General features: G+C 40.3%; 1 protein-coding gene across 1 annotated transcript in view; it reads left to right on the forward strand.

Annotated features, from left to right (window-relative positions):
- The first annotated feature begins 1901 nt into the window (after positions 1 to 1901).
- Positions 1902 to 16144, forward strand: part of LOC120541308 (fibronectin type III and SPRY domain-containing protein 2) — a 41218-nt gene continuing 26975 nt past the window's right edge. Inside the window, exons 1-5 of the mRNA XM_039772802.1 lie at positions 1902 to 1992; positions 5577 to 6595; positions 9520 to 9615; positions 12621 to 12854; positions 13394 to 13416. Coding sequence (XP_039628736.1) covers positions 5666 to 6595; positions 9520 to 9615; positions 12621 to 12854; positions 13394 to 13416 — 1283 coding nt within the window. The 5' untranslated portion in view covers positions 1902 to 1992; positions 5577 to 5665. The remainder of the gene's footprint in view (positions 1993 to 5576; positions 6596 to 9519; positions 9616 to 12620; positions 12855 to 13393; positions 13417 to 16144) is intronic.

The following is a 16144-nucleotide window of genomic DNA, read 5'->3' on the forward strand; positions in this document are numbered from 1 at the left end:
GCATATAATTACTGGGGCTAGGCAAGTGTCAGATGTGGGATACAGAAAGCATAGCAGCATCTTCGGCAAAATGACCTGCGTTTGTGGGTTTCTCACAGGAAAGGGATAGACAAACAAAGTGTCATGGCGGAAAGAAAAGGAGGACTAGCGACACCTGCTGTACGTTGAACAAATTGCAGAGGCTGATGATGTGATGAAGAACACCATAATTGGACAAAGGAGAACAGCAGCATCTGCTGAGCATCAAGTGCAGGAGGACACAGAGTCAAAGAACTGCAAAGAAGGAGAAATTCATGCGACTGGGGTTCCATATGTAACTGCTGAGGCTAGACTGATCAGTGTCACGTGCAGGAAACAGAATGCACTGCTGGCAAAGACAGAGAAATGTATGCGGCCGGAGGTCCACGTGTTTCAGTAGCAGAAAATGACATGCCAGTGTTTTACATAACAAAGTAAAGCTTAGATTCATAACACTTTGAGTAAGTGCACATTCTGCATCTGCATATTCTGATATTTCTTCTTTGGCATCTCAGTTGAAGTTAGTTCTTAGTTGACTAAGTGTAGTTCATCTTTTATTGTGTATTCTTCATTTTTTTTTTATTTAAATTTATTTGCTTAGCAGACACTTTTACCCAAAGCAGTTTACAAGTGAGGTCAACATAGTTGAGTTAGAATCAGTGTGTGGGTCTGTTCAGGAGCAAGTGTTACAGGACTAGGGTAAAACAAATTGATCACCTCAAGTGAAGAGCACAGAACAAAATACAATTGAGTTACAATTTCTGGCTTCCAAATCCTTACAGCTAGCTAGACAGAAATTCACCAAACAAGAGAGTCTTTAAATGCTTCATTGAGGGACTCAGAACTTCTAATGGAAGGTAGGCAGTTTGTTCATCCAGCCAGGAGCTTCACATGATAAGAGTCTGGACAGAGATTTGACACCACGCAGAGATGGCACCACCAGACACTGTTCAACAGCAGACCTGAGTGGTCAATAGGAAGCATAGGACCTCAGATGTGGACCACCTGGATTGGGTCCCAAGTGCAGCGGGTGACACCTCAGCACCACACTGGAACAGTGTGAGGTTTTTTTTATGGTGGCTGGAGTGTCAATCCTGCCACCAACCATCAAGTTTTCCCTGTAAATTGGAGGACCTGCTTGTAGGGCTGGATGCAGATTAACGTCATACCCAGGATGAAGCAATTTCAGAATAAAGGCCTTGCACAAGGGCTCAATGGAGCAGAGTCACTTTTGGCATTTGCAGGATTTGAACTAGCAACCTTCCGATTGTCTGCACTTATCCTGAGCTCCAGAGCCACCAGGATCAGGAGGTGTGCGCCATATTCTGTCAGATACGGTTTGTTGTGGATGTTGTGCAGAGTGAATCTGTATATTGGTGGTTCGTGGATTAGGGGGTGGCGGGAAAAGGGGATGTCTGTTACCCACACGACCCGGATGCAGATAAACAGTAGATAATGGATGGATGTGGGTGTGCCAGTGCTTGTGCTCACCCTTTAGTGACCTGCATCTCATCCATAGTGGGTTCCTACTTGGCACCCATTGATGCCAGGATAGGTTGGGGCTTCTAGTAACCCTCAATCAGATCCAAATAAATGAAGTGATTTAGAAAGTAAAAAGAACATTTTATGTTCTACCCCTTAAAGGGCATGCATGGCACACCGTGAGTAGCATTTGTTTGATTTTGTCACTTTCTGCTGCTTTTAAAGGCTTTTGTTCCCATTTCAAGTTGAGTGACACAGAAAGAGTGACATTATCCTTGTGACATTTGAGAGGCTTGTAGGGGGAACCGCGCCTGATTACACCAAATGGCCTTCCTCTATATTTGTCCCCAGCTGTCACTTACTGCTGGCGCATCACTATTCCCAGGGGGGCTGGGATCTCAAGCTAAATTTACTTTGTATGTCCTTTTAGCTGAGCTCACTAATAATTTCAATGGTTTTGCCAGCAGATAAGTGACAGCTCCAAGACTCAGGGTAAGATAAAACTTTTTTAAAAGCATTACGCTTATTATTTTTTTATATCAAAACCAGAAAGATAAAATTGATAATGTGGAGGAGTCGGATATAGGCAGGATGGGTTCATTAGTAAGTTGTGGGCTAAAATTGATCTAGAAATTGAGTGTTTGTTAATGCTGTATAGAGTGTTAAATATCTTGCTTTTTTATTTAAAAAATTCTGGAAGAAAATGAAGTTTCAAAAGTGTAAAAAGAAATGAAAATCAAAAACAATATGTGCTAATGTCCAGTCTAGTTTTAATTGATTTGCAACGTGTAATAATAAGAATAAACATGCAAGTCAAAAAAGGCAGACACTTTTTAGGCTGCCTTTATAGTTTTGTTTGGCAAACCTTTATACTTTTATTCTAGTTGGTATTTTCTGCTGATTGCTTTTGCTGCATTTTCATGGATTAGTAAAATGGCCCAAGTAAAAACATGAACTTAAGGCTGGCATTATCATTACACGCTGGCGTCATTTTCTAGTCTGTTAAAGTAAGGATATTATTATTTGGCCGGCACCTTTTATCCAAGATGGCTTGCAACATGTGAGGTATAATTGGTGTCATTTATTTTGTTTTACCAGTTGAAGCCCAGGCAGGTGAAGTGACTTGCTCATGGTCTCACAGTATCAGTAGCAGAATTTGAAGTCGGCCTCAGAGTTTGAAGTCCAAAACCTTAACCACTATGCCACTCAGCCTGCCTAAGGATAGCCCATTATATATACTTGATTGTTTTTGCTTTTGATGTTTGTTAATCTAATTGTATACACTGTATTAGTTGTATTATGTTTGTATACTTGTTTAATGTAAAGCTGTACTGTCCTTCTAAGAAAGTTACTAAAGAATATGCTTAATTATGCACAAGAATGAAGAATCATTTACAAATTGGCTTAAAAGGAATATTTTTCCTGTCACCATAGTGCGCATTGTACAGTAAATAGAATCCTGCACCTGGTCATTGTATTGTGGAGTTTGTATGTTTTTCCTATGTCTGCATGTGTTTTATTCCCTTCCACATCCCAAAGACGTGCGTTAAGTTGATTAGTGATGATAAACAGGCCCATTTGTGTATTGGGTGGTCCCTGCAATCAACTTGTTCAGAGTCGGTTCTTTCTGTCCCTTGGATAACATTAAGGAATGTTGAAACTATGGATGCTGGATCTAAAGTCTCAGAACCCTATTCAAAACATATCCATGTGAATTTCAGCTCATGGATCAAGAATTGGGGACAAATGAAGATCTATCTATCTATCTATCTATCTATCTATCTATCTATCTATCTATCTATCTATCTATCTATCTATCTATCTATCTATCTATCTAGGTCCCGTCAAACCGAGGAAACGTCCTCGGCGTGGCCTCTCGGATGCCGTATCTATCTATCAATCTATCTATTATATAGTGTCTTACATATCTATCTATCTATCTATCTATCTATCTATCTATCTATACTGCCTACTATACTAAAATTAAAATCTATTTATCTATCTATCTATCTATCTATCTATCTATCTATCTATCTATCTATCTATCTATCTATCTATCTATCTATCTATACTGCCTACTATACTAAAATTAATATCTATCCCGAGGAGGATTGCAGTTTTTCAGCACCCATGTGACAGGACCCTCCCCTCAGCCCAGCATCCCAAACCGCGACGCCATAAACTTGTAACAGTGCATCTGCGTTGGCATGTAGAGAGCCTCGACGATGAATGACTTTGAACAGAATTGGTTGTAGATTCAAGAACCACGTGGTCACGTGAGGATTTGACTTCTAATGAAGTGCCATCCACTGTTGGGGTTCATGGTCTGTCACCAGAGTAAATTCCCATCCTAGGAGGTAGTAGCACAACAGGTTTATAACCCATTTAATCACCAAAGGCTTCCCTTTCCACCTCCTTATACCTGGTGTCCCAAATTCAATGGTTACCTGCTCAGGAACATAATGGGTTGTTCAACACCTTCGATGCTTTGTCTCAGCATGGCCCTAAGCCCTGTGTCTGAAGCGTTGGTCTATAAAACAAAAGAAGAAAAGAGAGGAATGATTAACACAGGTGCTAAACTAAGGGTCTGTTTTAAGTCATGGAATGCAGCCTCTGTTTTAGCATCCCATACCACCGTGTTAGGAGCCCTCTTTTTTGTGAGGTCTAACAATGGAGCTGCACTCTCTGAAAATTGGGGAACAAACCAGCGGGAGTAACTCACTAAACCTAACCTATTTCATGTTGTTCATAAGGGGACAATTCAGGATGACATTTGCTTTGGCACATTGTGGACATATGGTACCCCTGCCCACCAAGTAGCCTAAACATTTGGCCTCGGTCACTCCAAAGATATGCTTCTTTGGGTTGATACGGTGGCCAGCTTCGCTGAATATCAGGAGCACCGTGTTAACCTGCTGCATTTGTTCCTTCCAGGTGCCAGAATAGATGATGACATCATCCAAGTAGGCGGCGCTATAGTTACTGTGGGGTTGCAATAATCTAGCCACCTGACACTGGAAAGTCGCAGGAACTCCATGTAACCCAAATGGGAGAACATGATCCTACCAATGGCTGCTAGGGGTGCTGAATGTGGTCATTACCTTGGCGGAATTCCATTAAGGGAATTTGCCAGTACCCTTTCGTAATGTTAAGTGTGGTCTAATACTGAGCTGTATTAAGTCGCTTAAGGAGATCGTCCACTTGTGGCATCAGATACGCATCAAGTTGAGACACTTCATTAAGTCGATGGAAGTCATTGCAAAAGCGCCAACTCCTGTCAGGCTTATGGACCAGGACTAAAGGACTGGACCAGGGACTAAAGCTTTCCTCAATAACACCAAGGTCCAGCATCCTTCTAATCTTATGCTCCACTTGCTCTTTTTGCTTCCATGAGGAATCATCTCTGATGATGACCCAAGGCTAAGTAATGATGTTGGGGCAATCAGGGAACTTCTTCTGGGTAACTCATTAACCACTCCTGGGACAGACAAGATAGTTGGTTCGAGCTTTTATCACTGAGTGGATGTCAAGTTAGGGCTGAAAGTAAGGGTGTTGTTTTGAGTGGAGAAAGAACAAGGCTGTCTGCAGTAGGGATCAGGGTCCCTGTCGTTCCACAGTTTCAGCAGATTCATGTAGTATACTCATTTGGCCTGTCAGCATTTCGGTTATTTTACCAAATAGTTGACCAGGCTCTACCTCGCCTTAATTTCATATGGGTCTTGTTAATGCACCAATTTTTTGGAGTGGCTAGTGGGAATTAAGACCATGATTCAAATCTATTTGTGTCTGTCTAACTTTCTGTCTGTTTACCTTTAATGGCAAACTTATCCAGGACTGGTTACTGACTTCTGCCCAAGGTTGTTGGGATAGACTCCCATCCCCTACAAACCCATAACTGAGATAAAGAGGATCCAGTACTGGATGGATGGGTAGATGGCTGACTTGTTTCATTATTTTCACTAATTTCTCATCATGCAGTACCACTGGAGATATAATGTACTTGGTGTGCTGATTTAGAATCTCTTAGTACATTGGCTTTAACCACAAGCAGCCTGATGTTTTCTTTTTCTTTACAGTTTCATTTTTTCAAAGGAAGTCTTTCAAGAAGGTGATTCTGTATACACTGTGTATTTATATTGCCTTTTGAACAACAACTCCCAGAACCATGCCAAACAATGGCACAACTGACCCCTCTACTTCTTCACCAAAGCCGAGTGATGAAGACACTAAAGAGTTTCTCTTCAGCACTGATGAAGGAATTTTGAGCAAGGCCTCTGTGGAGCCCCCACTCCCCTCAGAGAATCCTGTTCTTGAACCAGAAGGGCTCAGTTTTTATAATATGGACCTCTATGGGTCAAGTGAGAGGTTGGATATCTTCACAGAAGAGTTGCCTTCAAGCATAGTGAATGACGGTCAGTTTTTAGAAATGGGAGGAACAATGGAAATTGTTCATAGAACACAGGAAGAAGAGTATGATTTGTACAGTGCCCAGGTGAGTGAAATGGCCAAGCAGTTTGGCATATGGGATGAGAAGGAAGAAATAGAAGAAGAGATAGGCTTCCCAACCCAAGAGTCACACGTCATTGATAAGGGCTCGTCTCCAGAAGGTGAAATTAAACCTGAGCTTCAGCTCAATGAAAGCTCTTATTCTGCAAAGAAAGGCGGTATTTGTAAGTCTGCTGCCGTTGATGATTTCCCTTCGGAAACCCGTGAATCTTTAACTTTTCAGCCATGCTTTCCATCAGAAAGTGACAGCCAAAGGCTTGAGGAAGAGTACATCTCAAATAGTGACGATGTGTTTCAGGAAGACAGCATGCATTTGTCTGATGTGGTGTCTACTGTGAAGCATTTGCATGCACCAGCTCTACAGAAGGAGGTTTTTAGCCAGTGGGAAGATGAAGCCCAGGAAGACTTTACAATGGATAGCATGGCAGCAACGGATGAGCAGACTGGGCCGGAAGAAGGTTCAGAAGATGATATGCCAGATGTGTACTGCATCGAATGTAAACTTCCAATCAGAGCTTTTGAGAAGTTGTTCGGGACTCACAAAGATCATAATGTGACAAAAATATCAAATGCTGCAGAAGACATAAAGGTAAGTCATTTCCATTAATGATTTGGTGATTTCTGCTATGTAATTTTAGACATGAGTGAGAAAGCTAATTCATTTAGACATTGAGAAAGAAATAATTTACAAATGAGGAAGTGGAAAAAGTGTAGGAGATCTAAGTCCTGTATAGGATATTTCTAAATCAATTCTCAGGTCAATTTTAAAAAACAAGGAAGTGCATGGGTCGCAAAAAAAAATGTTATGCTTTTATTATGGAAATTCAATTACAGTTGTCACTAGGAAAAGAAGGTTTATGTTTTTCATGTTTGTTAGACTGATTATGCTTTTTATTAGGCATTGTTTTCACTAAAGAAAGATTGCTTAGGCTTTTCAAATTTGCATGTGGTGATGGTCAGTAGCATGTGCTGATAGCGAGTTGCTCCACCGACCACATGACGAACCACCTGTGGATGCAGTGGATGACACCTCAGCACCACACTGGAACAGTGTGAGGTTTTTACGGTGGCTGGAGTGCCAATCCTGGACAGTTTGACATCCGTGGCAGAGCGACGGGCGCTGAGCAGGCTGCTGCCAATCATGGAGAATCCACTGCATCCGCTGAACAGGATCATCTCCAGACAGAGGAGCAGCTTCATCGACAGACTGCTGTCACCGTCCTGCTCCACTGACAGACTGAGGAGACCCCACACTATGCGACTCTTCAATTCCACCCGGGGTGGTAAACGTTAACATGATACAAAGTTATTGTCTGTTATACCTGTATTGTTATCACTCTTTAATTTAATATTGTTCTTTATCAGTATGCTACTGCTGGAATATGTGAATTTCCCCTTCGAATTAATAAAGTATCTATCTATCTATCTATCTATCTATCTATCTATCTATCTATCTATCTATCTATCTATCTATCTATCTATCTATCTACTATTCCCCAAGCACAGGGGTGGGCAATGTCGGTCCTAAAGGGGTGCAGTGGCTGCAGGTTTTTGATGAAGCTCTTATTGCTTAAGTGACACTTTGATGCTTCATTTTAGTAGTCTTGCTTGTTAAGGTTCCCCACCCTTAATTGCTTATTTCAATCTTAACTGTTTAAATGGCCCCTTTTTAGCAAAAAGATGTAAATGACAAAGCTGCCAGCAGTTCTCCATCTAGCTTGTTTCTATTTACATCTGTGTGTGTTCATCATGAACTATTTGATTTAATAAAACTTAGAATGATCCATTTTAGGCTTCAAATCATTTGGATGACATCCTTGGAAAGGAACAAAAATCTACGATATAAGAACTTTACATTGCGGACTAACAGGTCATAGAATTAAATAAGGCCTGAGATTGGCAAGGATTGGTTTTTAATAAAGCAATTGGTTTGGAATGAAAACCTGTAGCCACTGCGGCCCTCCAGGACTGACATTGCCCACCCCTGCCCAAGCACAATGTAAAAAAGTTAAGTAAATTAATTTTATATTATTTTTGCACTTACATTTTGTCATTTAGTATTATATTTTTCTTGTTTAAATGATTGTGGTGGGTGCTAACTTTTTTCTGGGCAGTGGGCCTGATACAGATTACCCCTCGATAAATATTCCACATATACTCGCTGTAAAAGAACGAGTCTCAACACTTTCAAAAGGTTGGGGCAGCCACCCGTATATTATTGCTAGCTGCAAAGGATCATTTCGGTGACAGCAATGTTGTTTATTTGAGTTCCACACTGAACTGTTTGAGGTAGCCAAGATGGAGGCTTTTATGTTTTGTAACCCGGAAGTGACGTCAGTCTGGTTGCCGGAACAGGAAGTGACATGAGGTCAGGTAGGTTTTCCCGTATTTGATCTGCAGAAATAACAGAGAAAGGTTTAGAGCACCCCGCCACCCCCTGGCCTGGCGGGTAATTACCTTCACTTGGTCCCTTCAGCTCGCTCCTGGTCGCACGTGTGTGACATCACATATAAGTCAGGTCTTAAAACCCGAAAAACTTGGTCACAAAATCAGACCCTGACTTATACGCCGGTTCAAAACTACGACACTTAGTTTTTATTTTTTTTTTACATCTTCTTGCCTCCTCCAATCTTGCATCAGTTTCTCAGACACATCGAATTTTGTTGCAGCAGCACAGTTACCAATTTCTTTGGCCACTTCAATGACTTTTAATTTAAAACCTGCTTCATATTTTCTTCTGATCGAACGCTCCATCGTGGATAAGGGATGCTCTTACGATAAAGGTGTATGAGGGTGTGGGATACAAAAAACACAAGTCAGTGCAAACGTCATTTCGGAATAGTTTGGGTATCACCGTGTGGTCACGTAGGCACAATACATAGAAATAAAAAAAGGCTGTGTGCTTCATGTTTACTCTCTCAGGTGGGCATTAGCGTATCATAATCTCTTGGACCAATAGTGTGAGTTTTTTGCATTCAACTTAGACAACCGACATTATAAAATACTGGAAATTATACGGTAATATCAAGCCCTGACTTATCTGCGGGAGAACTTAAATACTAAAGTATATACGGTAATTTAATATATGCTAGAATGAACAGATACTATAATGAATGAGGTTCTAGAACCAATTTCATTCATTCTAGCATATCCCACTGTACGTGTACTACATACCCACCTTTTGACAATAATAGCTTCTAAGAAGTCTCTTTTCTTCTGGCTAGTGCAGATTTTTTCCAAATATTATTTTTAATTGGCCACCTGTTAGCTTATGTGTCTCCCTGTCACAGTACAGAGCAACAGAGCAGCAAATTCTGCAGCTACTGCTTTTATTTCCTTCAGTAAACACTGTGAGAATCTGATGTGAACAAACCTCAAATCACAAAACCCTATATTGACTTAATTAATTGTATGAAAAAAAGAAATTGAATACGTGCAAAATCTACAGGGAAGCATTCAGCAGTTTTACATTTCAACTGTTAAGCCCTAAGAATTCATTTTATTTTTTTTCAGACAGACATTCATAAAAACATGTGCAAGCTGGAGGAACAGATAGCCCAGATGGAAAATTTTGCAAGTCATTTAGAAGAGATCTTCATCACTGTTGAGGTACTGGATTTTTTTCCTGTCTTCAGTTTTTTTTTTATGTCATATGTTGGTGGCTACATTATTGTTCCTTATTCAAAAATGTTTACTACTTACTCTCACTGAGTAAATTTTTAGGACCTGAGTTGGGTCTCCTCCTTTTGCTGTGAATTTCCCCTTGGGATTAATAAAGTATCTATCTATCTATCTATCTATCTATCTATCTATCTATCTATCTATCTATCTATCTATCTATCTATCTATCTATCCTGCCTACTATACTAACATTAATATCTATCTATCTATCTATCTATCTATCTATCTATCTATCTATCTATCTATCTATCTATCTATCTATCTATCTATCTATCTTGCCTACTATACTAACATTAATATCTATCTATCTATCTATCTATCTATCTATCTATCTATCTATCTATCTATCTATCTATCTATCTATCTATCTATTATATAGTGCCTATCTATCTATCTATCTATCTATCTATCTATCTATCTAAGGTTTTCTATTGGATTCAGACCACTGGAGAATACTGAATTCATTGTTATGTTCATGAAACCAATTTCGGAGGAATGTTGCTTTGTGACATGGTGCATTATTATGCTAGAGGTACCCAGTAGAACAGGGGTGGGCAAAGTCAGTCCTGGAGGGCCGCAGAGGCTGCAGGTTTTTACTCCAACCCAGTTGCTTAATTAGAAAACAATCCTCGCCAATAATTACATGGCTTGTTAGTGCTTAATCTCTGCCATATCAGGCCATTCTCATATCCTAGATGTTCTTCCCCTTTCTAAGGATATCATCTAAATGATTTGAAGGCTAAAATGGAGTAAAACTCAGTCTTTCACTTTTTTCTCTTCACTTTCCTTTCAAGTATTTAATTAAAGCCTGTAGTGCATGATAAATACACACAGGTGTAAATGGTAACAAGCTAAATGGAGAAAAGCGGTTTTCTTTTGTCATTTGAATCTTATTGCTAATAAAAAGCCATTAAAAAACAAGAGAACAGTTGTTTAAGACTAAAACAGGCAATAAGGGTTCAGAATCGTAACGAGTGAGACAACTAAAGTGAAGCTCAAGTGTTTCTTGAGCAATACGGGTTTCTTATTAAGCAACTGGGTTGGAACAAAAACCTGCAGCCGCTGCGGCCCTCCAGGACTGAATCTGCCCACCCCTGCAGTAGAAGATGGGTGAATTTCAGCCATGAAGAGATGAACGTGGTCAGCAACAATACTCAAATAGGCTGTGACATTTAAGCAATGAATGATTGGTTTTGGTATTGGTGTTATAAAGAAAACATTCCCCACTCCATTACACCACCACTATCAGCATGGACTGTTGACACAAGGCAGGTTGGGTGCATGGATTTATGCATTTGGCACCAAATTTTGACTCTCCAATCTCTGTGCCTCAGCAGAAATCAAGATTCATCAGACCAAGGGGTGCTACTCAGCCCCAAACCACAAGTAGTACCCAGCACAACTTTAATCTCAAATAAATGATTTTATTTAACAATAAGTAGCCCTCCAAATGAGTATCCACCAGACCAACACAAGAATGTATTCTCGCCTTCCTTCCTCCAATGAGTTTTGCCTGCTGTGTCGTGAGTCTGACTCCCTGAGGGTCTGTGTCAGGATTTCTTTAAAATCAGACCTGGGAATGCTTCAGTTGTTGCAGCAGTGGTTCTCTGGAGCACTTCTGGGTCGTGTGTACCACTACCAGGACACCAGCACACTCCTGCTGCCTGATGGGCATTGTAGTCCTTGTGTCAGTGCAATATTTTGAGTTGACCCACCTTCAATTATAAACCCTTTTCCTTTTATGACACATATCTTGTATTTTAAGTTGGAGCAATGACAAGGCAAATGCAACATTTTGTGAAAATCAGTGAAGCTGTTTGTTATTTGCAATAATGATGGACAGGTTGAGAGACGAGATTAGACAGGAGTCCCCGTGGACTATGATGTTTGCTGATGACTTTGTGATCTGTAGCGAGAGTAGGGAGTAGGTTGAGGAGACCATGGATAGGTGGAGATATGAAAGGAGAGGAGTGAAGGTCAGTAGGACCACCACGACAGAATACATGTGTGTGAATAAGAGGGAGGTCAGTGGAATCGTGAGGATGGAGGGAGTAGAGTTGGTGAAAGTGGAGGAGTTTAAATACCTGGGATCAACAGTACAGCATAATGGGGATTGTGGAAGAGAAGTGAAGAAGAGAGTGCAGGCAGGGTGGAGCGGGTGGAGAAGAGTGTCAGGAGTGATTTGTGACAGACAGGTATCAGGAAGAGTGAAAGGGAAGGTCTACAGGACGGTAGTGAGACCAGCTCTGTTATATGGGCTGGAGACGGTGGCACTGGCCAGAAAGCAGGAGACAGAGCTGGAAGTGGCAGAGTTAAAGATGCTAAGATTTGCATCGGGTGTGACGAGGATGGACAGGATTAGAAATGAGGACATTAGAGGGTCAGCTCAAGTTAGATGGTTTGGAGACAAAGCCAAAGAGGCGAGATTGTGTTGGTTTGGACATGTACAGTGGAGAGATGCTGGGTATATTGGGAGATGGGTGCTAAGGATAGAGCTGCCAGGCAAGGGGAATAGAGGAAGGCCTAAGAGAAGGTTTGTGGATGTGGTGAGAGAGGACATGCAGGTGATGGGTGTGACAGAGCAAGATGATGAGGACAGAAAGATATGGAAGAAGATGATCCGCTGTGGCGACCCTTGACGGGAGCAGCTGAAAGAAGAAGTAGAAGAAGAAGTGAAGCTGTTTTTGCACAATTAGTGAATATACAAACAGACGTTCAAATAGAAACAACTCAGCATTTTATTTATATAGACAGAAAGATCTTTTTATTGCACAAATCAGAACTAGTTTATGACCCCCGTCTACCTTTCAGTTTTGGAGTAGTTCCGACGAGTCCAAATTGTGTGAACATGTCAAGTTGTCACTGTAAGCTCTATAATGTGATGTACTGTAAATGCGAAATTTGTGTACCCTGATGAATTGTTACTACTTTAGGAGAATTCTGGGAGGCAAGAGCAGAACCTGGAGCAGCATTACAATGAAGTCATTCAGACTCTAGCTCAACGGTATGAGGAGAAGACCTCCAAGCTGGAAGAGGAGAAGAAGCAAAAGCTGGAGTTACTGTACAGTCAGCTGATAGACTGTGGGAAAACACTGGATGTTTCCAAAGAAATGATCGAAAATGCACAGGAGATTTACAGGAATGAAGAAAAGATTGCTTTTCTTGAGGTTACTGATTTTTTTTTATCTTCCTTTACTTTTATAAGTGTGTCTTTCCTCAAGGGTTTTTTTTTTAAACAAAGCATTTGCTTATTATGATCTGTACCTTTTGTGCTTACAAACAAGAAAAAAATAGCTATTAACCTCTTAGAAAGTCAGCTTTTATTCCCTGAATATAATGAGAACATTGAGGGAAATGCATGATTTTTCTCAAATTATCTGACATCTTTGAGAACCATTCTGAATTTCCTTTCACGTCTACATTGCCTTGTAATGTATAAAATTGAGCCTGTAATGTCTCCTAATTGGTCCCCAGGAGTGCTGAGTTGGCTCTTTGCTTCCTGAATCCCTCTTAAATATAGCTTTAGTTAAGAAAAGAGAACCTATTATAAAATTGTCACATTTCTTATGTTAAGAAATAATGCTTTGCTGCTATGTGCCTGCACTACCGTGGGCTGCTCTCTGCAGTCGAATTATGTTTTATTCACATGTTAAGCTTAAACCACCCAAGTTCATTTCACTAACAGATTCTGAATTTCTATTTTTAGGCTGTCGTTCCTGCTGTTGACAGGTAATACAAATGTTCACTTGTCCTGATTATAGGATCCTCATATATGTATGGGGTACAGAAATATCTAACTGTAAGAAAGAGAAAAGTCTGAAAAAAGAATTAGCATGCTCTTAAAATAGAAAGAGCCTGGAATTAAGATATGTTTTGTCAAATGAGAACTTTTACATTGGATTCAGAAAGTATTCACACTTCCTTACTTTTATCACATTTTGTTATGTTACACCCTTGTTGTAAAGTAATTTAATTTTGCCCTTCTCATCAAGCAACAGTCGATACCCGAGAATGACTAAGCAAGGACTATTCAATAATATTCATAATTCATCAAGGGACCACCCTCAGAAAACCCACAGTCCCTTGAGGTTCATTGAATGTACCTGTGGTTTTGGCGTCTTTTGCTTAGCTTTGATTTATTGTACTGAGTTTTCAACACTTATTCTGTTTTTGACTTTTCCAACTAGACTGTGTATTGGGACTTGTTTGCTCTGGATTGCCTTACTGTTTCAGGCCTTTGTTCTCTTTTTTTTTTTTGGTTTAAAAGAGCTTCGGAGAAATAGATCTTTTATTTATAAAAACTTTACATTTGTCATTTTGCTACTTATTGGGGTTTGATGGTTTCCCTGTCTACTAAGATTCTGTGCAAGTTCATGCCAAAAAAAGGCCAGGGTCCTGTCTAATCTGCCTAGAAATGGGCCTTGCCTCAGGCAGTCTGACCCCCAACCTCTACTGGCCTGATTCAGCCTACACAGGCCTTAAAGGGGTTTTGGCTTCAGAAGTTCAAAACACTTAGAAAATGTCCCAAAGATTACAGAAATACACAAAGATTCCTCACTAGGAAGAGAAACCATGTAACATCTGGCTTGATAGACCAATCCCACAAGGAATCTTTATAAAAGAATTTATTTTATATATGTTGTTATTAACCTAATTTGAGAGCAAAACCTAAATATTTTCTAAAAATGTTTTTGTTATTTAGACCAGGGTTTTATGGTTCTCCTCTTCCTCTGTGAGATTTATCACCTTGACTCCATTTTTGATGTGCAGGCCAGAAAGCCTGCTTCTAGAGTTTATAGAAGCCAGGCTTACTTAGAGCAGGTGAGGTCTAGTAATATTTTTCAGACCAGTCTTGAGTATAGTCTAATTTTTAGATTGGTCAGAGCAGTATATTAACAGTGTGTTAACACATATTCACTTGTGTCTGTTAAATGAGCCTGGCTGTAGACATCATTGCTGGAAAATTCATTATGGGAAGAAAATAGTTGGCCCAGCATGCGACGGAGATCGTGTTACGCAGGGCAAAATTAGATATGACAACCAGTTGTGTATAAAATGTGCAATAGCACCTTACTATTTCTAAATGGGCTTGCGAAAACTAAGTTTCATTTGCTGGTGGTAGCTGCAGTTATCTGCAATTGTTACATTTAATGTAGCTATATTTTTGAAAGAGATTAAAATACATTTCATAATAATTGGATCAAAGCATGTATTTTTCACATTCTAATGACTGATTGATATTTTGTTATAAACTAGACAGTGTGATAAGAATGAGTCGGAGACATCATAAAGATTTGGGGCAGCCACCCGTATAATTGAATCGGCTGCAAAAGTAGTTGTAAATAGCACGATGTGCTTAGTTCGGAGTCCAGAACAGAACTGCCTGTACTGAGGAAAGATGGCAGTTTTAAAGGGCTGGAAGGGAAGTGACGTCATCTATGCCGGAACTGGGAGTGGTGTCCTTGTGCCCGGAAGTGACATCATCCTTGGGGCCGGCAACAGGCGGGATTTCCCGGAAAAGGTCTGCAAGGGACTGAGAGAGATAGTCAGTGCACTCCGCCACCCCCTGGCCTGGCGTAGAATTACTAGTGTTTAGGCCCTTCAGCTGGTTCCCATGCGCACGTGTGTGACAACAGTCCCTAAGCACAAAAGTCCCCACAAATTCCTAAAATGTCCACTAGAGGTGTGTGTGAGGGGGTTACCGTCCAACCACAGCCAGTCAGGAAAAGAGCAATGTAGTATCTTTATAAATAAAAACATGACAAAATCTAACAGGCCTCAAAAAGTCCAAAAGGCACAGGGAGTTGCCTGAAAAAGTCAGTCCAATACCACACAATGCCCAAATACACAATTCAGAAAGCAAACTCAAAACCAGAGCAAAGGTCACATAAATCCAGAAATTCAGTAAAGATCAAAATTAGCAAAAACACAAGAGAACTCACCACCTGTCCAGCACATTCACAATGACCTGCAAGGGACTGTGGGAGTTTATCCGTCTTTAAAGGGCTGGAGGCAGTCCCTTGCAGTGATTGGCAGGTGGCCCCACCTCCTAGGGAAACACCCACAAAACACAAGGAGTATAACAAAACAAACACAGCTGCATAGACACGTTAACATGAAAAAAAAAAAAACAGAAAATAGATATAAAAGTAGCACTTGAACCCAAACCTTGGCTGTAACAGAGCATATATATTGCCACACTCATTTGTAATCATTTCATCATTTCCTTGTTATTTATTTAATATGACCACAAATTGTATTCCATAATAAAGAAGCAGCAAAATCTGTACACTTACATTTTTGACATCCTGTGCTGTACTCTTTAAAAGTTCACATAACAATAGTAAATACAGCATTAAATAGTAAGAATGAATGTTCCCTATGGTGTTTAAGTTTTTGCGCACATAGCAAATAAACATTTACTCCGTATTAACCTGAGTATTAACCTACACATCAT

Source organism: Polypterus senegalus, chromosome 12 (genome assembly GCF_016835505.1).
Source record: "Polypterus senegalus isolate Bchr_013 chromosome 12, ASM1683550v1, whole genome shotgun sequence".
NCBI lineage: Eukaryota > Metazoa > Chordata > Cladistia > Polypteriformes > Polypteridae > Polypterus > Polypterus senegalus.